Genomic DNA, 26,909 nt, shown 5'->3' on the forward strand with positions numbered 1-26,909 from the left:
AGAGGCAATGTGTTCCAGAGGCTGCGAAAGTTTAATATTTGTAATTCTAACAAAACACAGTCAGAATTGTTAATAAAACCTGGTGGCTTGACTTGACATTTTGTGAACTACAGATAAGTATACTGGTTCAATAATAGTTTTTATGCACCTGTTTTATGTTGCATTTTTCCCAGTGCCATTATCTGAGGTGGTATTTCAAAAAAGAAAATGTTCATCCTAAGAGCAAAGCCAAGAGCACAGACCTACGTATTTGTCTCTAACAAGAAAAAGCAGATGCAGGCATTATTATCCAGCCCAAGCAGTAACAGCTTCTGGGATGACTGCAATCAAACCAGTAGGACCCACCCCAAGCCAGTTAATTCACACCGGTGAGAACCACAACTCCCGATACCGGTTCACCATCCTGTGGACAACTGGGCAAAACTCCACATCTCCGTAACTCACAAACTATCGAGTAGAGGGACGCTGCCTGGGCACAAAGGCACCAGCTTGGTCTCGCGCCTCTCCAGCACAGCTCAACTTGCTTGGGGCAACTTAAATCCGCTATTATACAAATGAGAACCACCACTCGTTTCCAACTGGTTTCACTTGGTTCTTAACCAACGGGGAAGAGGATGTCATTAGAGAGAAATCAATGGAGACTTCCGAAAGGCTGCTCTGAACTGGTTCGCAGCTACCCCCTTAATGAGGGACCCCCGCCTTCCCGCTTGTTCTGCAGGGTTCGGGGGCTTTGTTTGTGCTTTAAATGCTCTTGCGTAGAAGGTAGCAAAGCCACCACAAAGAGGCCTGGAGCTTTAAGTTCATTTTCACTGGCTGTATTTTGTAAGAGCCTGTGGATGATGCAGTCCTGACACTAATGAATAAAGTATTGTTTCATCTGCTCCATTTCACTCAGTGCAAGAAACACTTGGAAGGAGGAGACCAAGGATTAAGAAGGGCTTTAAAAGTTTGTAATGCTCAATTTAAAAAAGCTTACTCAAAAAAAAAAAAAAACAAACCATAAACATGGGGGCTGTGCTCAGACACAGTCAGGATGATTTGCAACAGTAAGGTTACCTCTTTATTTCCACAACTTTTTCATCTCCAAGACCTCAATCCTGAGAGGGATGGGACCATAGCATCCATTGCAATGATGGGACCAGAAAACGGTTAGTGCACTTCTCAGCCAATTTTTTTGTCCCATCACTGAGACACTGCCTCCCCCATGGAGCATCAATGATTATTTTCAGCTGGTGGCAGAGCTGAGGGGCAAGGCTGGAAAAACTCTGGTACTCACAGGACTCAATTCAGTATCAAAATGACAAGTAAGAACATATTCCTGTGCCTCATCTGGGCTGCAGCAATGGTCCACGTGCACAGCTCACAACATGTGCAAGAAAGCAAGCCTCCGCTTCCACCGCGATGAAGGACTAAATCGCATTATCTCATGTTAGTGTTGGATGAGGCGCACACAAACCACCGTTGGAGCACGGCTGAGACACAGCTGGCTGCTCCTGTGTCCCAACCTCCTTCCAATGTTGGGCACAGTACCACAGAAGCTCACAAGAAGCACCAAGGAGTGGGTATGCCACCTCACTGCCTCTCAACCAACACAGCCCTTCCACTAGCGGGGATTCCTCTTACTCTGGTGCAGACCCAGCACAGACAACCAGAAAAAAAAAAAAAAAAACAAAAAAAACAACCACAAAACACAAAATCTGCAGAATCTCCCAAGTCAGCCTGAATTTACTCTTTCAGGGCTCTCATCCAAATAATGAATAGACTCTGGACCTGCTTAGCTTCTACGAACTGTCAAAGATTGCAGAACAGGGAACAGCACAGCTAAAACACTGAGTGTCTAGCCCAATAAATCCATGCCCAAGCTCCAAAAATTAAACAGAGCTACTGATAGCAGCTGCTGTAAACAAAATCCACTAGGTACATCTGCCTCCAAAAGAAACCAACCCCAAAACCAACAAACAGCCTGATAGTTCATGCTCCCAGTCCCCTACAGACACAGCAGAACATAATTTGCCAGAGCTCCCGAGCCTCCACATGCATGAAGAGGAGGAGGGATGGGAGGGTCAAGCCCTGGGAAACCTGGATCTGCTGGATTCAAGCATACACAGTGGTGTCAACCACGTAACCTCACCCTGGAGCTGGTCCTGATGTTGTGCCTTGTCTCATGAGTCAGTGCTCTGTCCTCCAACCAAGGTAAATGGAAGGAGTTGGTTTAAAAGAAAAAAAAAAAAAAAAACACAACACCATAATGAAACACTCAAACACCTTCACATGAGTCTTGTTCTTCACCATACCTGAAAGTCACCCAAGGAAAGCAAGGAGAAGGTAAGAGCTTGCTCTGATTCTCATGCCTTCATTTAGTTTACATTATTAAATCCATATTAACCGTTTGTGCAGGTACTACATTCACCAAGGGTGCAAATCACAAGGAAAAGACATCAGCACTAATAAACACTGAATTTAGAAGGACCCAGCAGCATAAAATAAAGCGGCTAATTTTGCAAAGACCCTCAGAGGGTGACAGAGAAGCACATCCAAGCACTATGCAGCCCTGTAAACCAAACGACTGTCCTGAGAGGGATGCTGTCTGCACATCCCTTTCTGGCCAGGGTTGGCACTGTGGTGTCTCAGTCTGTCTCAGGCAGCTTGAGAAACACACATGGTCGGATTCGTATGAATGAAAGACGTTGCAAGAGTATGAAGAACTTCATTTTTTGGGAGTGAGACAGTCATCTTTGCAGGAGCAGATCTCCTCAGTGCCAAGCAATGCTCTGGCATTTCCTAGTATGCAAGGATGGACTTCTCCCTTCCCTGCCACCATCAAATCACCCTTCGAGTGACCGCACGTGACAGCAGAGGAGGTGTATTCAGCCCACAGAACCTGTGTCAGTGCTCCAAATGCTGGACTGGTAAACCCAAACCCGGCTGGACTCATCAGCAGTATTGTTTCTCCTGGACTTGCACTGCTTATGTCTGCAAGGTTTGATTTGGAGTGGAGGGGGGAAGGCAAGGGGGAAAGACCCTTTGCAGTTATGAAAACAAGCTTGAAACCAAAAGGATCCAAAGCGAAAAGTAAATCACACTGCAAAGCCTGCCGCTCACTGTGCTCAAGCCCAGAGAGCCCCAACTCAGACTTTTCCGAGCACCTCACGCTGACAACAGATTTTTACATGTTTTTGAAGCCCCTAATTTTGGCCTCCCAACCCCTGGAACTGTCCCAGCACACCCCAATTGCCGTGACACTCATTTCGGAGCAGCTGCCAGGTCTCCCCTCCGTGCCACAAAGCATGCAACCTCACACCAGCGCCGCCACCACCAGGCCCACGGCAGCGTGTACAAAGCTGGTGGATCAACCATCACCAACCTCACTCTGTGCCAGACGCCTCCTTTGTCTGCCCTGGAGGGTGAGGCCCGATTCCCTGGGACTAGTGGAAGGAGAAGAAATGGGAATTTGCTTCATCTGCAAGCTATAAATCCTCCCCATCCTCTGAGCCCAGTGTAGACAGGAAGAGATGTGTGGCAGAGTTTCCCCAAGGCCCCAGCTCTGTTGACAATGCTGAAATACCAATTTAAGTGTAAAAGCTAGAAAGCAGTAAAGAAATAAGAGGCAAGGAAAGGAGGGAGGACAACCATAGAATCACAGAACGGTTTCGGTTGGAAAGCAACTTCAAAGGCATCTCGTCCAACCCTCCTACCACGGGCAGGGACAGCTTTCACTAGATCAGGATGCTTAAAGGTTCATCCAACCTGACCTTGAACACTTCCAATGGTGGGGCATCCCATGCTTTTAAAGGAAACAAAATTAATACCATTTGCTACAAAGAATGCATTATTTTGCTTAAGAGATTTTTTTGCTCAGTGGGTACAGAGGATGAGACCTGCTATGCATGCTGGTAGACAAGGTCTGCTGGAGGAATAGAGGGAAGAGGAGGGTAGTACCAAACACACATGGGCACAGAGAAAGGAGCCAAATACAAGAGGTGGACTGCCAGGACCCATGGCTGGATGATGTCTCATCCATCTCAGGACCTGTCTTCTCCCAACGTACAGAAGATGCTTTCCAACTACAAAATCCAGCTCTGTCTATGGACCACCCTTGGCTCCAGCCACTGCTCGAATGTCTGGATGCCTAATTTTGATTTCCAGCCTAACTCATTAGTAGATACACTTCCTCCCCATGGACACTTGTTTATCTTGTAGAAAATCACCTTCACCGAGCTCGAACAGCTCCCCTCCCTCTGTGGGGTAAATACAGAGCTGCGTAAGACATCAGGCATCCGTACATCCCAGGGACAGTAGTGCTCGTGCCTCCCAGGATCAGGCAGGGGTAATCCCCCACGAATTGTCGCAGCAGGGAACACTAGCATTAAATCCTCCAGAAACTCAGCTCAGACCACAACACGTGGAAGTCTGGTCCGGTGTTTGTAGGACCTATAAAAAACACAGCTGTGCTCGCCTCTCCAGCCAGCTGCACACGAGAGATTGTGCAGGACGTTAATCAGAGCTGTGGTCTTATTGATTATTATTATTATTATTACTATACTGCAGTCAAACCCAGGGGGCCCCAAAAGGATCCCTGTGACAGCAAGACACAGTCTCTGCTCTGACGAGTTGACAAATCTAGTTTGAAACAAGTTGCAGAGAGTCAGCATGGCACACACCGAGGAGGGGAGCTGGCAGTGCTGGGAAAATTGCTCACTTAGCTGGTCTAAACCACGCACGCCTTGAGTGCTTCCAGTCACATTAAAATGCTGCTGGTTTATAAACTGCTGGCTGTTGCAATTTCACTTTTTTTTCAGTCATTTAACCATTTCTAATTTGTTTTAAAGTTCCGTTGAGTAGCTTTTAATCTGGATGATCTTTGTGCAGGAATTGGGGAAAAAAAAAATAAGTAAAATCAAAGTCCAGGTGAGACCACGGAAATGCCTTGGTGGGAGGGAGAGGGGGGTACAGCTGTTCCCCCGCCGTGCACACAGCGCCTGCTCCACAGCCTGTCACTCCAGTGTCTTTCCCCTGTGCTTTCGGTGTGTTCAAGAAATAAAACCACAAATGCTATCAGCCAGGCAGACCCGCTATATGCAAGCGACATACCTACAAAACAATAATACAGAAATGCGAAGCCAGAGGATGTATTTTCACGAATGTTAAAAGCAATAAGCTTCAGAAATTACCGAGAACAGAATTTGCCAGTCTCCCAGAGAGATTCCCGATACCATCCCTGCAGCCTCTGGTATCAGGGAGCCAACTCCAGCTACGCGGCCGGGGCAGGCCAGGCTGGGCCAGGCTGTGATGTGCATGGCCGCTTTCTGCCCCATTGCAGCCCTGGGACAGCCCTTCCCTGGAGCGGTGCGGCTGCTTGCACTCATCTCTGGCAGAAGGATGCTGTGCTGCGTGCAACCCACCCACTGGACGGAAAGCCCATGTGCCTCCAGTGAAGGACTTCCGGAGGGGCAAGAGGTATGAAAACACCCTGGGGTACAAGGGGATGCTGCAGCTCCTCTACCTACAGACTCACAGCTAACCGGACGGGAAAGACCTGTAACCAACAGAGAACAAATTTAGGCAAAACAACCCGCGGTGCTCCTTTACACAGGGAACCAGTGGGGCACAGAGCAGTTTCCCAGGCTGAATTATTGCTGCAAAAACAACGGAAGTCATTGAAGAAACAATTAAGGAGCCTGGAGCAGAGAAGGGAGCCATAGAAAGTGAATGAAGCATGTTGGGCTAATTATTTTCTCACTGTCCCCCCTCGCCTGCCAGATCCCAGAAGTCTCATGTTCTCAGGGTTATATATGGCTGGGCTAATGGCTTTGCACCAGCTGCTGACACTGACCAGCACTGTGTCACCTTCTGAGAGTGGATCAGCTTAAGCTGCAGGCACGCTGTCACATCACTAAGCCAGTCCCTGACCAGGTTGGCCAACCCTTAGCTCTTCCAGGCCTGCCAGATGACAAGGGGATCTCCAAAAGCCCAGCATCAGACAAGGCAAGGAACTGGCATTGAAAAAGGCCTCCCGTGAGCTCCCCGTGTCTTCTGGTTTCTAACAGACCTGGAGATGCTCAGCTGCTTGTGGGACTGGGTCATCAGTGTGACATGAGAAATATCTGCATGCCTTGTCTCCCCTTCTCAGCCTGCAGCGTCTGTTCTGCTCTTAGGGACAGCATCCTTCCCCAAATGCCAAGAATCAAATAACTGTTTAGAAGGGGATAGTGTTCCTGAGTCACATATAATTGGATCTACAATCACTAAAGCTCCAACAATTACAGCATACTGACATTTTTCACAAAGAAAAAAAAAAAAAACCACAGTGGATGATCAACAACAGTTTTCCTAGAAAAAAAAAAGTGTCGTTTTCCAGTACTATTTTAAATTTTAAGAGAATTAGAAAAATAAGATTTTCCCCTTGACTTGAAGGTGACATTTTCATTGCACTTCAGAAATGGATTATTTTTTACTTTTTTAATTCCAAATGTCTTTCATTTCATCTTACTCGCTAATGTTTTGTTACTGAAGGCAACAGAACAGGTGCATATGACTTCGCTTTTCCCCTCCAACACATTTTCTTTTTTCGTTCTGAATTCTCCAAAGTTAGAGCGGCAGAGGGAAAAATAAGAAAAGCTCATCAGACTTTTCCAACTTTCCTACAAAATGTCCTTAACTTTAGAAAACTGCTCAAGTGTGAGATTTAATATACTACTTTGTTTTTCTTTCTCCTTTACATTATTCTTTAGTCTTTGTGAAAAAGCATACACTTTGAAAAGATAGAGTAGAAAAATGAAAAAAAGATACAGATGACATCTATCTTGTTGCACTCAACACAAAAGAGGGAAAAGTGGTGACGACAAAGTAGAGCACCCAAAATCAAAAGCTGGTTTGGCAATTTTCTTGAATACAGCTGAGTTTTTCTTTGGGGAGAGGACGGAGAGGAAGAGGGGAAAGAGTTTTCCATCCATTTCTAACCATAGTAAATCACTGGGAATAGAAGAGTCACTACTCTGACAAGATAGTTACCACTCTGAAATCCTTGGCCTCCACCTTGCTTCTGCTGCAGTTAAGGTTCCGTCACACACTCCCCACTGTCAGCTAGGGGCATCCCAGGTGCTCTAACTGGCAGGTTTCCAGTTGCAGACCCCAGAGACGCTCCCTGTAAGCAAGGAACCCAACTCCCATGCTCGCTGCTCGGTTACTTGAAGACAGAAGGACTTCTAGAGCAGGAGGTAGAGGAAGGCTGACACATGGTGACTGGCAGGCGTTTGTTTTACTGCTCCAGAGGCTATTGAAATGGTCATGTAAATATCCTCAGAATTATATCATTAAATGATTTCATTTTCACGAGAGTTCCACAGTAGAGGGAAAAGCATAAAAGTAAAATTGAATCAAACCAGCAGGATAGAGTGGAAGCACTCCTGGACCCATTCTGCCAAGCTTATGCCCTAACACCCCAATTATACCCATACTCCCAACATTTGTAATATCCCACAGTTGTAAAGGATTCCCATCATGCTGGGATGAAAGAACCAATACTGAAAATGGTTACTCAAGCCCCAGCTCCTTGGATCAACACATAGAATCTTAGGGTTGGAAGGGACCTCTGGAGATCATCTACTCCAACCCCCCTGCCAGAGCAGGGTCACCTTAAAGCAGGTTGCACAGGAACGCGTCCAGGCGGGTTTTGAATGCCTCCAGAGATGGAGGCTCCACCAACTCTCTGGGCAGCCTGTGCCAGTGCTCTGCCCCCCTCAGAGTAAAGAAGTTCCTGCTCATGTTTAGATGGAACTTCCTATGCTCAAGTTTGTGCCCATTGCCTCTTGTCCTGTCGCTGGGCACCACTGAAAAGAGCCTGGCCCCATCCTCCTGACACACACCCTTTAAGTATTTATAAGTGTCGATAAGGTCCCCCCTCAGCCGTCTTTTTTCCAGACTGAAGAGACCCCAATCCCTCAGCCTTTCTTCATAAGAGAGGTGTTCCAGTCCCCTAATCATCTTGGTAGCCCTTTGCTGCACCCTTTCCAGCAGTTCCCTGTCCCCTTGAACCGGGGAGCCCAGAACTGGACACAGTACTCCAGGTGCGGCCTCACCAAGGCAGAGTAGAGAGGGAGGATGACCTCCCTCCACCTGCTGGCCACACTCTTCTTGATGCATCCCAGGATGCCATTGGCCTTCTTGCACACAAGGGCACATTGCTGGCTCATGGTCATCCTGTTGTCCACCAGGACTCCCAGGTCTCTTTCCACCGAGCTGCTCTCCAGCAGGTCAGCCCCCAACCTGTACTGGTGCATGGGGTAATTCCTCCCCAGCTGCAGCACCCTACACTTGCCCTTGTTGAATTTCATACGGTTCCTCTCTGCCCAAATCTCCAACCTGTCCAGGTCTCTCTGTATGGCGGCACAGCCTTCCAGTGTGTCAGCCACCGCACCAGCAGAAACCAAACAAGCAAAACCCCTTGAAAAGTACCAGGCTTGGACATAGGACATCTGCTTCCAAATAAAAACAAGGAAGACCTGTCCCCATGTCCTCCCCCAGCCCTGCACTTCCCAGGAGGGTGGCTAGCCAGAGCGAGGGTAAGAGTTACCTTCACATTCTTCTTGATTTGAATGATCTGAAACAGGGGGGCTCCCACAAACTCATCAACAATGAACAAGTCAAGGAAAGCCCGTGTCAGCAGTCATTTCCTCTGAATTAGACGGTTGTGGTTCCTTCCTAAGAAAATAAATACTTACCATCACCTCCTGGTTGCTTGTATGGGTTGTACTTTGGCTTGGGGGCAACAACAGGCGCAAACTTCTTTGGTGTCTGCTGGGTGGACACCGAGATGCTGGGAGTCCCAAAGGTGTGTGTGGTCTCCATCCTTGCGGTAACGTGTCCAACAGGCTCGTTGGTACTCTTGGGTGGCAGCCAGGACGGGTGGGACATGTTTCAGATCTGAGAGGAAAGGCAAGAAAATCACACATATGTTAGGAATTTAGTCCGAGGAAGTAACAGTTGCAAACCTACTGCTTTGCTGGTTTATAAAAATCAAACCCACAAAACCCTTTAACACGCTTAACTTGTGCATGCTTGTCTTTAAACATATTGGTCCTGATGTACAGGACTTATGATGCAAACCTGTCTGTCCTTCTCCTGTAGGTCAGAATTACTGATCAGCTTATTTGTGGTGCCTGCAAAAAGCGTTGCTGTTTTCCTCTTCAAACCAAAGCAGAGGCAGGCTGATACCCTGGAGAAGCCCATCAATCCCACCATCCATTCAGTACAGCAGTGATATACTTGCCTTTCCCTGTTAGGTTTTTGTGATTACATTACCGTACAACAGTGCAGGTGCTCTGGCGCCAAGTGTAGTCACAGATAGGCAGACACACTTCCAAAATATACCTTTAGCACTTTTTCGCGTGTAATTTAGGATCCCACGTCCCAGCAACTTTCATTCTAACTTTTATGAAAAAGGATTTCAAAAGCAGCTAATCATTCTTGATGCCTCCACTTCTGAATGCCCAGCTTAAGATATTTTAAAAGCATGTCAATTTTGAGAAAATGCCAGAATCCCACAACCGCTGACAACCAGGCTCCTTTTAGACGTCTTGACTTGTGTAACAGAAAACAGAGGCAGCCCAAATCATTACTTATTTATGAATATCTTGGCTTTGGCATCTTAAAAGCCTACATCACTTTTGAGAACTGGACTCAGACGCTGCTGAAAATGTTGCCCATAAAAAACCTGTTCATTGCAATGAGCAAGTGCTTTTCACTGCACACAAACCACACTCACTGGGTAGCAGCGATGGTCCTACAGTACCATCAGATGGTCCCACAAAGCTGGATTTGAGATGTGATGAGGAAATGAAGACCCCACACAAACAGAAGCCAATGCTGATTTTGGAGCTCTTGAGCACCCTGTCGTTTTTACCCGTGTTCTGCTTTGCTGTCAGGACTTCTCAAGGCCATGAAACCAGCAGGCAGCTGCGACCCAATCAGGAAAGATTTGTTTTGATCATGGAAAAGGATCAGTGCAAGAGACAGCACCAGGCCACAGGAGCCATAAGCAGACTGTCACGGCAGAAAAGCACTTCCATCTGGGAAATCCGGGACAAAGCAGAGGCACTGCTGGTTTTGCAAAGAGATGGTCTCCAACTGCAGCAGCAAGTGGAATCTGCTGGGGCTGAGACACAAGAGAGATTTGTAGCTCTGCTGACCTACAAAGGGCTGTATTAGCTGGTGTGAACAGTCTTCTGAGCTCAGGGTGGGAAGAGGAAAAGGGGACAGATGAAAGGTGGCCTCTGACAGGTGTAGACCCCCTTGGAGTGAAATCATTACCGAAGTCCACAGTGCTTCAGCTCTCTAACTATTCTGACACAACTCTGTGGTCATGCATGCAGCCTTGTATTTGAACGGCTCACGAGGAGGTATTTCCAAAGCTGAGAAGTGCAGCCACGTACAGCCTGCATACCATGCAGGAACACAGCCACAGGTCCACTCCTAGCCTACCTGGGCATATTCTTGGTGTCTCACAGCTACAAATTCCATGCATACATGTTTCTCCGAAACAATGCTGAGCTCTTCAACCAGGATTATATGGAACATTTTGGCAGGAAGAAGATGTATCTGTTGGCATATTTAAGTCTACCCAGAGAAAACAAAGCAGAAATCACACTTTATTTCACCTTTCTCCTAATTCAGGCTCACACATCAGTGGAAACGTCAAGACTAAGCTGTTGGGACGTAGGAGCAGAGCTATTTTGCCAACTCATCCTGGCTGGCAAAGCATCTACATCCTACAAGCTTCATGGTGGAGCAAATTCAGTTGAGTGCTTTATCAAAGAAGCAAATGAAGACTCTTGGGTATAAACTAGAGAAAGTAGCCCTGTGGGTTCCTGGATGGATAACCTTGTTCTAGCAATTTGCTCTTAGCAATGCTGAGTCAGTCTGGGAGAAAGGAGCAAGGTCTCCACATGGTAGTGTGGGGACAGTACCTCCAGCTAACAGCAGTGACTGTTAAAACTGATATATATGTGCATGCGTACTTGCTCCAGCCCAGTAAATTTACTCCGGGTAACAGGTTTCCAACCTGAGGAGTGATTTCTTCTTAGAGTCCCAATGTCTGACCCAACACGAGGAGACAGACAATATGTGGTCATCTTCCACCTCCATTGTTCCTTATGTGGCAGAGGAACTGACAGCTGACAAACATCAGCCCCAACACTTGTGGCTCCTCCTCACCGTGCAGTCTGACTGCTCAGCGTGCATGCAGTGGTTTTGTGATCCCTACCACTGGAGGATGAGCCCGTTGTGTAGACAACTGATACCAGTGAAAGGAAGCCACCAGGGCCAGCATGGATGGATTGGCTAGAAATGAGGCAGACAGGAGCGTGGCAGGAACATCCTTGGAGACGGACGAGCATCCAAGACTGAGCTGCAAGGGTGTGACTTTCTCTCCCACATATGACTGCCTTCCAACCTTACATTAAGAGTGCAGAGCATCATTCCGAAAGCAAGAAGTGAAAGGTGGGTCCTCCCCACAGGGCCAGAGAGGAAACCAGCCGCGACGGACGGGGGCGGAGGGCACGCGAACCGCGCTCCCACCACCTGGTACTTCCCATTACAAACACCAGCCCTGATGGACCTAGAAAACAACTGCCACTCGAGCAGTAAGATTCACCTACACTACTGCCACCTCCTCCTGCATCCTTCAAAAATATAGAACGCAGCAATAAAACTCAGGCAACTATCTAGGTTTTAAGAGCAGAAAGCAATGAGGGCACTCAGCCTTAAGAGCCAAACAGGACAACTCTGCAGAATTATTACATCCAAAGAGGACTATACCTTACCCATCGCTAAAAGCATCCTGGAGTTTTATTCTGACAGGTTTTCAGACCCTGGCTTGACATCTTGTATGAAAGAGCATCTCGCTGCATGAAGCACCCTCAGACCCTGGACATTACCTCCATACTGATTCAAAGCAAAAAAAAAAAAAAAAAATCCCAATACTGACCACATTATCATCATTCCTGTTCTGGTAGCTCCCTAATTGTTCCTTAATCACCTCACAGACAACACAGAGCATCTCAGGTTGATGGCAGGGACGGGTTCAGCGATACACAAACGAAGACTATCTGCTTTGGTAGCCAGGTTGCACAGTGCTGGGGTTGGCTGAAGACAATGTGAATCTCAATGAATGACCTTAAAAAGCAGAATGTTCTTAGGGACAGTTTGGGAGCGTGAAGACCACACTGCTATAACTCAATTGCTGACTGTAAGTTGGCATACAGCTCCCTCTCCGCTACTCTCTAACACGTTTGTTTTGGCAGTGGTGATATTTCCTAATTGTTTCCCTGTTAGCCTTTTCTCTTCCTCTTTCTCACCCTCTCATTTTCTGTTATGCATTTACTGCCACTCATTTTTCCTGTCTGTGCCTTGACAAGGTTTTCAGCAAGTTCCCTTTTCCTCATGTGTTCCAGCCCCAGCTCCCTAGCCTCAATTAAATTTAGCCTAACTACTTTGCGACATCATAAAAAAGGAAAATGAATTAATCTGTTTTTAGCAGCTGAAGCTAAACTTCTGGGTTTGCTGTTATGACCCACTCCCCCCCCCCACCCCTTTTTTCACCTGGTAAAAAGGCCAAGAGCAAGGCACAGATGTAAGTGACAGTGGCTTGCGATGGGCAGAGCCCCACCAACTCTCTCTGCAGACTTCTCCATGGTGGAGCACCCTGGCCAATTCAAATGAAGCCATCAGTCCTCCCTCACCATTCCCTGCAATACTGTCTGGTTTTCAATCAGAAGCTTCTTTGGAGCAAAACAGGTGAACGTTTTGTGATGTGGACAGGTAATCAAAACAGCACAGGAAAACTTGGGCTTATAACCAATCCTCTTACTCTAAACTTACTCTTACATAAAGCCTTCTGCGTTTCTGCCTGCCTCTCTCACACAGCCATCCTCCTTGGTCAGCAGTAACTCAACAGCCCCACTCCTGACCTGGCCGCTACAAGCTTTTCCTGCAACTCCTTACTCACTGACCACTCTGGCAATATCCCTTTCCTAAATTCACTTCCCTCCCCCCAGACAAAAATCTCCTAAATCTTCCTTATGTCACTGCTTTGAAAGTCCTTCTCATTGACCATCTCGTCTAGCCCTTCTGCACTGTGCAGGGCACTGAACTCTACCCAAATATTACTCCACAAAGCTTTTCTTGAGCTAAAGAATATTTGTTATAAAGTACACGTAGTCTCATCTGAAGGAATGCAAGATTGGAGAATCCATCACAGCATTAAGCAAATTGCTTGGGCAAGCAATTAAGCACCGTAATTACAGGTTCTCCTTTATGTCTGGCTTTAAATTTATCTGCCTCCACTTCCAACCATTGGATTTTTTATGCTCCTGTCATCTGCATTACAGACCTACCTCTCTTCCTTACACAGATCCTTTCAGAACACAGACAGGTCATTGGTTAAATCAAATCAAAACATTTAAATTAAGTATCAATTAAACTCACTGTAAAGAGCAGACTTCTCTTGATTCATTCATGTATATTTACTCTGAACTCTCTTCAATTTTTCACCTACCTTTTATGAAATGGTGGATGCTACCATATGATCATTTTTTCAAGAATGGTAACTTAAAATGGAAGGGGTAAAATGATTAATAATATCAAAGACAAAAACCAGACTGAAATCAGCTGTGGCTGCATGAGGTTCTGTTATCCTTCCTTCCTTGGAAGCATTAGTCATCACCTACTTTTGGAGGCAAAGGATAAGACCAGACTAACCATGATAAATAACATTAAGAGCAAAGAGTAAAATCAAACCGCATAAATAAGGAAAACAGTGTGCTCTGGTTCTGTCATTAGGACGATCTTAATGCCCTAAGTTCACAAAGTTCTAACCATGAAAGAATACACCACAGCAGAGGAACTGGAATCCACGAATCCCAAGATGAGACCGCATTATCTAAAAATGTCAGACCAGGGATATCAATCGAAGATAATACAAGGCAGTAATAAAAGCCTGACAAGGTTTTTTGTTCCTTTTCTTTTTTTTTTTTTTTTTTTTTTTTTTTAGTGCGTGGTTATAAGTGCTTGTTTTTGCTTTTAATTACAGGATGTCATTCACCTTTGAGAAGCAAAGGTAAAACAAAGAGGGTTCCAAGTCAATTTAGTCTCACATCAGATAAGCAATGGAAGGGTAGAGTACCAATTTGTCTACTCTTGAAATTGTTAGTACATTCATCTCTGAGACAGGCTGGCTTTTCTGTGATTAGACTGTACCCAAAAAAATCTTCATTTCATTTTCGTATTTATAACATGGACGAAATACTCCTTGGATGTTGATGGACTTTGCCAAGACAGAAGAATTTGTCCCTGAGTTAATTAAGCTAATGCTTCATAGTGGGTAGCAACAGTGTTTAGCAAAAAACGAGCAACAACAGTCTGTGCTTCCAGACGGTCTGCTCTGTCCTTCATCCCACTCCTTCCTAAATCCACTGGCTTGATGTAGGTCCATGATGTTCTGTCTTAGTATCACCCATTCACAGTTAACCACCACTCCTAAGGCCAAGGGATTGACCAGATAAGGGAATCAGGACCTTGTTTGCTGACAGTAGATGCAACTGGAAGCCCTACTGCAGCTTCCCTCTGATACTATTCAAGAACATGACCAAGACATCTCCTTACCTGGATAACCCAAGTTTGTGTCTAAGGGCTTACAAGAGCCATGCATAGAAAGGCAGACTGCCTTCTCCCCACTCTCCCTTCTCTTCCATCCATGTAAAAGAACCCAAAGAGAAAACGTTTGACTTTACTTCACCTGAGTTTTAAAGATCAGCTCTGGCACTGATCCAAGGGACACCCTTCCTTATACAAAATCATGCCACACATTGCTCCTTTCAGTTAGAGGTGCAAACTACAAGACTGGACGTTTCTACTCTAAGCTTATTCGTCTTCATTTTTCCACCTGAAATTCCCAAAAGCACAAACCCAAACGCGCTGCAAAAAACCAGTTTTTGCTTTGTCCTCATCACCTTCACTCCACTAATTAGCCAAAAGCAGCAATTGAGGCTGACCAGAGAGATTTGTTCTTTACAAAATCCCAAAGCTACTTGTTTCTCTTGGCAGTGTTCTCCTTGGAATGTCAAATGAATTTATTTCTCCATTTATGGCTGATGATCTCTAGCCATGAAACTTTCCTGCTTCTTGTGGCCTCCAAAAGAAGATATAATGTCAAAATTCTGGTCTCATTAGAGGTCTTTAACCAAACATAGGAAGTGCCATAGGTACTTGCAAACTCAGCCCAAGCTCTCCTGGGATGTCTTTCCCATACGGTACTAATTACCCTCATCAATTTCACACCATATGGGAAATTATGTGATTTGGGGAATTGGGATTCCTTTTGAACTCCCTTAATCATTGCCAATCTGCACAACATCTCACCGAATTTTAAGTCCTGTAATATTAACCAGTCCAAAGAAGCTCCTCCCTCAGACTGACTGGTCCTTCGTGCTCCTCAAACGTCCGGTCAGCAACCAGGAGAACCACAAAGCTGCAGGAACAACTCTGAGCACTGGGAATCCTGTGAGTAGGGCTGACACAATCCTCATCACCAGTGAGCAGTGGAGAGATAACAGGAGTGAACTGAGCCACCAAGCGACTCTGTGACATGACGGAGAATAATGGAACATGCTGTTACCCTCCAGTAACTGCCTTCTTCACCATATGCTAACCTGATATATATGGACTCTGACTCCTTGTGGCACAACTCTCCCTAAGATCAGGTTTCTTGGCTTGCACCCATTTTACACTGTTTATGGACATTTCTTGATGCTTTGCTTTAGCCTTTCACAGCAGGTGTCAGCTGGAACGAGTTTAACTCTCCCTCTCCCCCTGGACCCAGAGTTTCTTCCAATTGCAGGGATAAATTCGGGTTTTGTATCTTCAGCTCAATCCCCTCAAAATAAATAAATAAATACATAAAAAAAAAAAATCAGAGCTACTTCTTCAGTTAAACCGGACTGAAAGCATTCACCAATTTCCTGCTGTGGGACATCACTAATGTAATCACAGGAATTAAAGGAGAAAGAAACCTAGTTAGAGCACTGCTTGTGCTGAATTATTCCTCGCAGCATATAATCTAGTATCATCTCACTCTGGCTTTAACAGCTTCAATCAAATTTCCATGGGATCCTACGTAAGACCTGATTTAAATTCACAGTTCGCCCTGCTTTGCGCAAGGGGTTGGCCCAGATGACCTCCAGAGATCCCTTCCAAAATCAATTATTCTATGACTCTAAAAACACAAGACTTCCAGCTGTGACTTTATCTGCACTCAAAAAGGTTTGCAGCAATATAGCTCTATTTCACTTAAGATATGCCAGCAATATCACCTACTAGCAATGCAACATTATATTCCTTATTCTCTAGTTGCAAATGGTTCGCAAATGAACACAGCATGTGCCCATTCTTTTAACTGAATAACCAATACTTGGAAAGTAACTTCTTTTCTTTTTTTTTTCCCTAGGACGGCTGCATCAACACTTCAGTCCAGCAGATCCACACCAGTTTGAGATGTGTCTTTTGTTTTATGTACTAAAGTCACTGCAACTGCTACAGTATTTACTCAGACATAACAGGAAGACAGCAAGTCCATAGTGAAGACTGTAAAGACACGAGGGTAAAGAACAGTCTCTCTGCTACAAGATGCTTGACAGATTAATGCCACCATGAATATAGTTCATCAGATTCCAACCCAATATCACATTCATTCTTACACCAAAATCCTGCTGCTTGGGCAATTTTGGTATCACCCAAAAACTTACCCTTTCTTAAGCTTCCTTCTTAGATCATTTCTCTGGTATCAGCTTCAATAGTGGAAAAGGTAGAAGGGCAAACTAAACGTAAAACTTCTTTTCTTTCCCAATATAATTGCATTAGTAGTTTTGGGATTAGATGGAGGCTATTTGAATTTGACTGCTGCTGCAAAACATACACATAAAAGCTGATGAACGAGATCTTCCTTTTACAGCCATGTCACATTCTGGTGTTGGATGACAAACTAGGCTTTAAAATCCCAATAAATTGAACTTGACTGGCCCACGTGCATTGAAACAAAGAGATAGTACTGGCTCCCTGGAGATAGATCTATCTAATCTAATCTAACTCTAATGACCACGTTACAATTTCACCGGAGAGCAGGCTGATTCTCAACTTCTGTGGTATGAGGCAATCCTCAGCCGCTCCAAACACAATCATATTGGATAAAACGTTAATCCAAGGCCTCAGCTACTTGTGATCACAACAAACCCCAGGGCAACTGCAATGGAGGAGGCAGACCTGGTGGCCAGCCCAAAATGCGTACTCAAATACAGCAAAGTTTGTGGTCCAACCTTAAGAGCTGAGCCAGGAGGTACCTCTGAGCCAGAGAAATTTCTTCCAATTCTTAAAGATTCTCTTCCTGATAACTCGACCTACAAGTTTGTGGGGGTGTTGCTACAGCTACATTACAAAGAAAAGTTTGAGATGGATGTTTCAGAATTTTGTGTATAAAATGAGAGGAAATATATTAATAGGGACAGTAAAAGAACAGGCAGGATGATGCAGAAATGTTATTTTGGGAGCCTGAGACGATGAGCTCCCTTACACAAATACTGTTTTCCTGCATGCGATTTATTTTCAAGATCCCTCTGCCAAAAAAAGCTGCCTTTATTCCTTCTATGCCCACGTTCATTGTCTTGCCTATAGCACAGCTCAGTACTTGGCTTCCAACTTCAGCAAGGCACTGCCAAGCAACACAGAGCTTATCCATCAAATAAAATGGTTAATGGACTGGACTTCTCAACCAATGGAGACATACTCGAATCAGGCCTACCAAGGGAGTCCCACATAAGAGAAAAGAAATCAAGACAACAAGAGATGGCAAGGTTAAAGCTGTTAGAGCAAGCCCAGGCTGTTTGGATGCTGATGCTGGCTGTAAACAAGAAGGAACCGTGCAGAACTAACATTCAGCTCAGCAGTGAGATATCAACAAGACCCCAGTGGGACCAAATGGGACCGTGGCAGCATATTGACACATAGATAATTGTATTAGCTTTGCAGAGTGCTGTGTGTATATGTCTCTGCCTGGGGAGAAACAGCTGGGATCTGAGCTCAGTAGAGAGTGGGAAACGGATACAGAGTGAACACGGAAACAGTGCAGAGCTTGAGGTCCTACCCAGCAAGGCTAGGGTGGGTGTAGGTGGGTATTTTATTTATGATGGGTTCCCTGCACTACACTTCTCTTCTAAAAATCCTGTGACTGCAGAAGAGTCAGCTGCTGCTGTCCCTCGAAGAAAACGTATCTGCTCTTGGCGAACTGAACCCCAAGCCGTCAAGAGAATTTCTGTAAATGCAAAAGGAGCTGCAGCCTAGAATATGGGCACCGCCTGGGCCCCACTCGAGAAGGACACGAGCATGGGGACAACTTTCTTGGGACACCTCAAGGGGCTGGCAGTACAAACCAGACTTTGAAACTGTAATGCCTAAAAAGCAAGCAAATAAATCAATTAAGGGGCAGGAATATGTCCAGGATCAAAAATCTTTAATCCCTGATTCTTTTCCAGCCACCTGATCCACTTCACTTTTCCTCCCCCAGATCCCCAGCCATCCTGAAAGTCACAGCCTCGACTGTGACAAATCTCTGGATGATTTCTCCTTCCTGAGCACTGCACCAACCCGTGCCTCATTTTTGGCAGCTCAGCCCATGGCACCTTGCAAATAACCAGGGGAAATAGCCTTGCTCCTACGGAAAATCCTATATCCTAACACACAGAAGAGTGATTGCTGCCAGATGGCTGGGAACTGGTTCTGCAGAGACACAGCTAATGGAAGCAAGATATCTGAGTCTATAAACTGTAGGAAAGGAAGTATGCAGACCCCTTTGTATAAACAGTCAGAAAAAAGACTATATTTCTCTGAGTTTCACAACAACAGGTGATTTGACATCATCACTGAGCACTCCAGTGTATTCTTGTCTCCTTTTTGCAACATAAAGCAAAAATAAAGATTTAAGTGCTTCCTCCTTTAAGAAGCTGAAAGTCTGCAGTACTGTCAGGAAAGAAAGAGCATCTCTGCAGGTTACCGAGTCCTGCTTTTAGCAGGAAACTGGACTATCACCAACACTAGATAAGGCTTACTGTGACTTTGTCCTTGAAAACCTTCAAAATGGAGAATCCCCTGCTACCTGGTGGCTTGTTCAAGTGTTGCACTATTTTCCCAATGAAAATGTTTTTCCAACTCTCCAGATGAAACTCCTCATCAACTACGCATGTCCATGGCATTTTACTTTGCCAATTTGCTAGACACAAGCTTTCGGCTTTGTCATCTTCATAACACCCCTCACAGTAGCCACAGGCTGCCATTGAATCACTCCTTTCCCTACTCTTCATCAGAGACAGGACACAAAGCTCCCTCAGCCTCTTCTTGTAGGCCATGTGCTCTAGGTCCTTGACTGCCCCTCTTCTAGACCCTCTCCAACTCTTCAACATCCCACTTCAACTGGAGGACTCAAGACTGGATAACAGCCTTGCCAGCAGGGAGTGAAGGTGAACAATAACTCATCTCAGTCTACTGTCCAGGTTTCTCCTGAAGCAACCCCATATCCAGTTTGCTTTATCGGCAATGATAGCACACATTGGACTCATATTTGACCTAGTGTCCACCACCTACTCCAGGTTCTTTCGTCAAGAATAAAGAAGAATTAAAGGCGTATCTTGAAATAGTACCTAAACTGGAGAAGCTCCTTACCGTCCGTGGTGACATGAATAGAAGGGTAAGTCATAAGGTGATGTTAGCTACCCCAATGCTATTTGCAATAAACACAACATAGAGCTCATTGAGAAGAAAAGAGTCTGTGTTCTGGAAACACAGGGAAATGGGTGAAGAGGAATATTAAGAGCAAAGGTAAGCATGCCATGACACTCTGGAGCACATCAAGATAAAGCTCTGTTTTAGTAATCATAGGGCATTAGTTCTGCTCTGAATAGAAACTTGTGACTGAAGATAAGTGCTTGAGATTTGATTTTCAATTCTTCTTTGAAACTCATAAAACCACTGAGCACCAGCCTAGGAAACTGTTGCTCTTCCCTTTTATCTCAGTGCTCATTCATTCAAGAACAGTGATACTCAAAGCGCTGGGAGATAATTCCTCAGCTGGTGTAAACCACAGTGCCAGCAATGAAGTTAACCCAGCCAGGCATCCACACTGGCCTTGCAATTTTGCTAAACAAACTCATCATATTAAAAAGCTAACTCCAGTTGCTCCTCCACTATCACGTTGATGTCTTCTGGTTTTGACCACCCAAGTTAATTGTTTATTCTCCTTCCCAGAAATCAGTATGCAGTTTTGTTGTGACAAAAGAGTTTCCATACTAGACTGGCCACACCGGTTCCCTAGATGTGAAACGGCTCAAATCCGACAGTGTCCAGGAAAAAACATTATAGTGCTCACCTATCTTCACTGCACCTTCTCAGAAGAGACTGTGTGGGGTGGTGGAAGAGACGAAATGAATCATGAGCAGAGGGAATTTTTGGAGGCAAGGAAGAACAAAACTTTTAACGTATCTAAAGCTTGCGATACACTGCTGTGTTTTAGCCACTGCTGGCAACCACTTGTGTTCTGCTTTTGAACTACGCTGGGGCAGCTGGGCCATGCAGCTGGTAAGTGCACACACAGCTCAGTTAATCAAATGCCCTCCAATAGTTGCTACCGCCATCTCACAGGTCTAAGGAAAAGCATGTTCCCACACACAACTAAGCGTCTGCAAGGCATTTCAGCATGCCTTTGCTGTGTAACGCACATATTTCTCTTTCAAAGTAACACAGTTGCCAACACCATAATCATTCCATGGGGACCTTCAACCCCGCCAGCCCCTTAAGTGCCTCATTACCTCCAGCATGCTCCTGCAGAGCTCACATCCCAGGTGAGCCGTACGAGCACAGCTCTCTGTCAGCTAAAGAAAGCAGACTGAACTGCAGGAGATCAGAATCTGTGCAAATCAGGTCTAACAGCCTATCTACCACCGCTCTTTGTTCCCGCAAGTTTGGCCTCATTTACTGCAAAATATCTAGGACAAAAGGCAAGACAGCAATAAGAAACCACCTTTGAGACTGAAATTATTGCATGTTTCTTTTCATGAGATCCTGTGGGAGAGAAGATGCTTGCTCCTCTGCACGGACTCTCTAAGTGGCTATGGAGACCAGCCAAATAACGTAACTGAGGCACCTGAGTTCCATGTACATCCCCAAAGCTTTCTTGTTTTTAAGTTAGAAACTGCTGCCTCAAGTCATAAAAATACTATGTTTTGAAACTGTATTGATACATTCTTGTCACAGAAAAAAAATAAAGTGCAAATGCAACCAATACGGAAACTTGAGCTGCCCTTTGTTTCTGCAGGACTTAAAACACTAAGGGGAAAACCTAAGCAACAAATTAAACTGATCCATGGAAAGCAGCAGCCTGTTAGGACTGGTATGCAGATACCTATTTCGAAACTAGCTTCAGCACATGAAGGCATAACCTACCCTTTTGAAGTCTCTAGGTTGCTCCCATCAGGTTCCTTGAGATGACACTGCTGGAGACATCATCCTCAGGAATCACCTCCAACGCAAGTCCCTTTTTAAAGCAAGCTACCTCAGGGACATTTCTTGCGAAACAACACCACCAGGAACAAGCTTCACTTGCTCTCTCCATGCCAGCTCAGCCCTCCCTCCTCTGCAGCCCTCTCTACCGTACATCACCCTTCCAATTGAAGTTATGATCTAATGGCTCAAGATGATACAAAAAAGTTATTTAATCATGCCAGGAATACAAACATATGCACATATGTATGCATAGACATGTGCACATCCCTGTTTTTTGGATTCTACATCATTTGCTCAGGAAACTGGTAGAGGAAAAGAATAAGGAGAGAAACCAACAGTTGCTCACATGGATCAACACTTCCAGGCTCTCTCTTTTGCAGATCATCTCACTCATACTTGTGGTTTCAACATGTGATTCACATTAGGCCCCTCTGCTCTCCATTTGATGGTTCTGTTGAACAGATGTGAATTTATTTAGTCACAGAGCCTGCTCTTTACACTGCCTCTTTGTAGAACAGATGGGATTTTTTTTTTTTTTTCTGTTCAACATTATTCAGATAATGATCATACCCAGTGCACAGGTTTGCTTGATGATTTCATACGAATAGGAACAACACATGAACACAGACATGATCTCACAGGAGCTCTCAGCAGCAGCTAGGACACACCACGAGAGGCGATGGCACTGATGGAGAATGTCAAACTGAAACACCAGCAACGTCTAGAGAAGCCCGAGATCTCAGGGATCCCTGAGGCCAGCCCCATAACTTCAGGCAAACGAGTGACACACACTGCACTCAGCAGGGTCCAGAAGACACAACTCCATCGCATCCATCCAATTGCCCATCGCAAAGAGTGTCTCCCCACACAAAAGCCCTGGTGAAAGAGCAAGCTGAAGGGTAAGCTCCTGCAGCATTCATGGGGACATGAAACCATGTGCATCTCCTGGGACTCCTCAGCATGGTGAAATAGCCTGGAAAAGCTATTTGCTCCCTGTGTGGGCATTCTTCTTTCTGCACTGAGAGTGCCTTTGGCAATGGATGAAGCAGAACTGCACAAAGGCCCTCTCAGAGCAGAATAAGACTGCCCACATGAGAAGTACGCTCGGAACAGCTATTGCACTTCAGCTTCACACCCTGGCTTTGTTTCGCAATACTCTCCCTGTGCAGAAAGGCCCTAGGCTTCAGATTCAATTTCTGCCCATATTATCAATAGCTGAGCACTGCTCCCATCCAAGGGTAGGATGGGAACAACGGGCCAAAGTACAATCTGTGAGGAGAAAGATGAGCTTCACACTTTGTGCTATCCCGTATATGGATATGCCTCTATACTGCTTTAATAACCAAACACAGATGACTTCACCCTAGCAAATGGCCCTGTGGGTAAATGATCTCTGCTTTACCACAGAAACCAAGCACAGGATGTGTACACACGGCACACGTGAATGTCATGCCCACACCTGTGCAAGGATCTAATCCCCTTCCAAAAGCTGCAGCCCCATCCCTGAGTCACAGCTTTGCCCTCCATGCATTGCCCACCTGTTACAAAGATGATCTCAGTTTCTAGGAGAATCTACTTAGGACTTTCATTAACTCCTGAGAAAAAAAAAAAAAATAATTTATATATATATACACACACACTTCAAATGTGGTTATAGTGAAACTTGGGTTATCTGGAGAATTAGACTCCAAGATTCAGAAGGGAAGCAAAAGTGGAATTCTCTGCTTGAAAGGCACCCAGGACACAGCCCTTAACACCCCTCCCTGGGGCCCCTAAAGCTGAACATTTACAACAGCAGAAAAATATGTGTGGCTTTTTTTTTGGGGGGAGAGGGGGGTGGGCATACAATTAAGCAGTATTAAGAAGCTAGTAGTTATTAGACAGTAAAATATTTTCAATAAGAGAAGACTGGAACTGAAAAGGACAGCTGAGCTCCTTGCAGGGTGACAGGCACTTCCAGCTACAAAGCACCTCATGTCTTCTGAGAGTTTTTTCTTTCTTTTTTTTCTTTTTCTCTTTTTCTTGTCAAGTCCTGAGCAAGCCCAGTGTAATTTGCATTCCTATTAATGATGGTGTATGGACCATATAACAGCACTTCACTCTTTTGTACATCTTAGGACGAAGCAACAAAGCAAAACACTGTGAAAGAGAGACTTTCATAAGCATAAAGCAAATTTATGTGACCAATTCCCAGAGGCTGGTTGCCTAACCTTCAGTATGAGCCTTCAATAACTTTCCCTGAGCAGCCGAACAATGCGCTTGCTTTCCTCCATGTAAGTAAAATGAAATTCCTTCACACTTTGCCCCACCTGCTCTGCAGACCTGGTGGAGCTGGTGCTCCTGCTGGGGCAGGACCGACGACAAGACAGAACATGGCATCGGGGAACAGGGCTCCCCTGCCATCCCTTCAGGCCATGTAGGAAATTTTTCCAGGCATCAGCCTCCATCCGCATCTGTCACCTCCATCCAGACACCGGGGACAACATTTAGCCCCTTCTTTACAACACACTGAGATCAGAGACAAAAAGTGCTCTGTAAGGGCTATCACACTGCAAAGTGCACAGAGCTGAAAGGCATCCAAAATGCAAAGGACGGATATACAGATTTCAGTGAGGGTTAACACTGAGGGGGAGCAGAGCTATCTCAGCTGGCAAGGGCTCATGATGGATAGCAGTGAGCTGTTCAGAAGAAAATTAAGAAAACATTTTGAATGCCCTCCTAAAAAGGAACAAATAGGTCCAACACTCCAACAGAAGGGGATTTTTTTGCATCTCTGAATGATAGCGCTTCGCTTTTATGGCCTGCGGCTGCTTGGGAAATTCAAAGCTATTTCTCTGAAGAATTCACTTGGACAAGCTTTATGGCTTTGATCAGTTAACTATTTTTTAATGCTAATCCACCCCAGTGATATTTGTCCTCCTTTTCCCCCATGTGCACAGAAGCACAGACACAGACAAATACTACACAAAAGCAAACATTAGCCAGATGAACAGCCAGGAACAATGACATACAGAGCCCATAACCAAACACCAACTTCATTCGGTTTTACTCTTTTCTCTTCTAGTGGCTCAAGATCCTTTGGCCCAGTATGACCTGCTAATGGAAATTTAGGAATCAAATTTCAGTGCCCAGCAGGTACAATGCTTACACAGTGATTTGTCCACAACTATTCTCACTCAAAAAATTCACATAATTTCCCCTAAAAGTTGTAATAAAACATGTGGCTGAAAGGCCTTATTTGAAACTTAACACAAACCCTGGGCTTGCAAGTAGCCCAAGCGCTGCCCCAGAAGAACAAATAAAGGTGCGTAAATTGGTATTTGCTTATATTTATGGAGCAAAGATTAAAAATTAGCCAAGAACAAGACTGAAGTCACCAGACACCCATCATCTCACTGGAATTGCTCTAACCTCCCTTGCAATCTCAGACTTATAACCTGAGCACCACGCTAAGCAAAACTCCAGTTGCAATCTCAGCATACAAACTTGTCTCCTTGTTTAGGGCACCAAAGCCTAACCGTGTACCAGGAACACGCTGAGTATCTTATCTGTCATATTAGTTGCACCACTGTGACATCCTATGTCACGACACCAAAAAAAAACACTGAGTAAGGGACAGTCCCGGCTCTGCAGTACCTTTGGAATTCAGGCTGCTATCTAAACTTCACTCGCTGTCTTTGGGTAACAGATTCAGGCAGTATTTCCTATGGCAGAGAATTACACAGGCTGATTACCCTCCGCGGAAAAGTGAAGAAATCCTGGAAGCAATTTTCTGTCTCAATTGTTCCCAGAGCACAGGAACAATCTTTTAGCCCTCTTCCTATTTTCTGCTCAATGCCATCCAGGCTCAGTGGGCAGAATCCATCATGCTGCCGCGTCGGGTCTGGGTCCTGCAAACGCTCATCCAGGTGAAACTTTACACGAGTAACGCTACGTACTTCAACTAGCGTCAGCCTCGGACTTGGCCACAAAGTTTTCAGAGGACAAAAAGAACAGAATGAGATAGGCGAGAAACTCAAAATACCTGGGAAACGTTCAGTCCTAGGTAGGCCCAGACTTACCTCAACAGCATAACACAGACAAACAAAGTATTTCTGATGCACATTTCTTAACCTAGCTCTTTCAAAATTCATTATCAGATTTTTAAAGGAAATCAGGAAAGAGCAGCTGTACCTGAGAATTGCGCATCATGGGTAGATGATGGCTTTCTACCAGAGCCTGAAAGCATTCCCATGCAAAACTACCATCCCAGCGCTGACAGCATTTGCAGGTGTGGAAGGCTGGTTCCCAGTTTCTGAAGCGCCCATGCAGAGCACACACCCCAGGAGGCACCACCGTCCTGGTGCACCAGGGATTCCCAGGCTGCACGGACAGAGGAGATGTGGTTTAGATACAAGACTGACCCACAATGTCCAGGGAAAGGATAGGTACTGCATACCAATCCGCACCCCTCCGGGTATGCTGCAGCACTAACTCCAAATACACATTTGTCAACATTTTGACAACAAATACTTTTTCACCCATGTACACACCCACACTCGGAATTATTCAATCAGAACCTTATCTTCCACCCAAAAGAGTTTTGACAGAAAATGTTCAATTCACCCTAATCAATTGGGCTTAAGCATCAGTCAAAATATTTTCTTGAATTGACACATCGGTGCCAGAGCAGGAGAGCAAGCTCTACAGTCAGTCTGCCTCCAAAGGCAGGTACTGACCTTTCAGTTGTGTTATTACTTTTTTTAATAAAGGTAACATTTAAAATATTGTTACTTTTCAGCCAATGCTGCTGGGAGAGAGGGAGGGAAGGGGCTGTGTGCCTGCTGCAGAATCGCTCGGCCAATCTTAGTTTTCAAATGAGGAATTTGGTAGTAAACAACCTTTTCCTTGTACACAAACATTTTTAATTTCATGCCCTGCTAATCATACATCTGTTAGAGCTCCTTTTCCATCCATTGCAGTAATGATAATAAAAGAAAAATCATCGCACTAACAATGTAGTTTGTCTAAAATTCAAACTGAATAATAATCAATTTTCCTCCACAGGATGAGGGAAAGCAGCAAGCAGCAGCACTCGCTCGATGAAGGCGACAAAGACACAGTTTGAAAAGTGACACCTTCATGTTGGCCCTGCCGGTGGCCGCCCCTTATCCCCAGGAGCATTTGTGTCAGAGCCTTTTTGGGACTGGCTTCACCAGATGGCATCTCTCAGGCTTCCTGGTGGTCCATGCCAGGCACCACCGCCAGCAGAGCCTTTCATGCTGTCATCACCGCACCCACCAGCCACCTCTTTCCCTTCTATTTTTCCCTCGTCT

At 45.2% G+C, this 26,909-nt stretch overlaps 1 protein-coding gene across 9 annotated transcripts in view; it reads right to left on the reverse strand.

Annotated features, from left to right (window-relative positions):
- The window catches only part of LPP (LIM domain containing preferred translocation partner in lipoma), a 339,264-nt gene that overhangs the window by 203,141 nt on the left and 109,214 nt on the right, over positions 1–26,909 (reverse strand). For 8 of the 9 annotated variants that reach the window (XM_074593072.1, XM_074593076.1, XM_074593073.1 and 5 more), the window contains one exon: positions 8,721–8,922. In XM_074593072.1, the coding sequence (XP_074449173.1) occupies positions 8,721–8,913 (193 nt within the window). In that variant the 5' untranslated portion in view covers positions 8,914–8,922. Of the gene's footprint in view, positions 1–8,720; positions 8,923–23,132; positions 23,190–26,909 lie in introns of all 9 variants that reach the window. The other variant, XM_074593068.1, reaches the window with a different exon arrangement.

The sequence above is a fragment of the Larus michahellis genome, chromosome 6 (genome assembly GCF_964199755.1).
Source record: "Larus michahellis chromosome 6, bLarMic1.1, whole genome shotgun sequence".
Classification (NCBI taxonomy): domain Eukaryota; kingdom Metazoa; phylum Chordata; class Aves; order Charadriiformes; family Laridae; genus Larus; species Larus michahellis.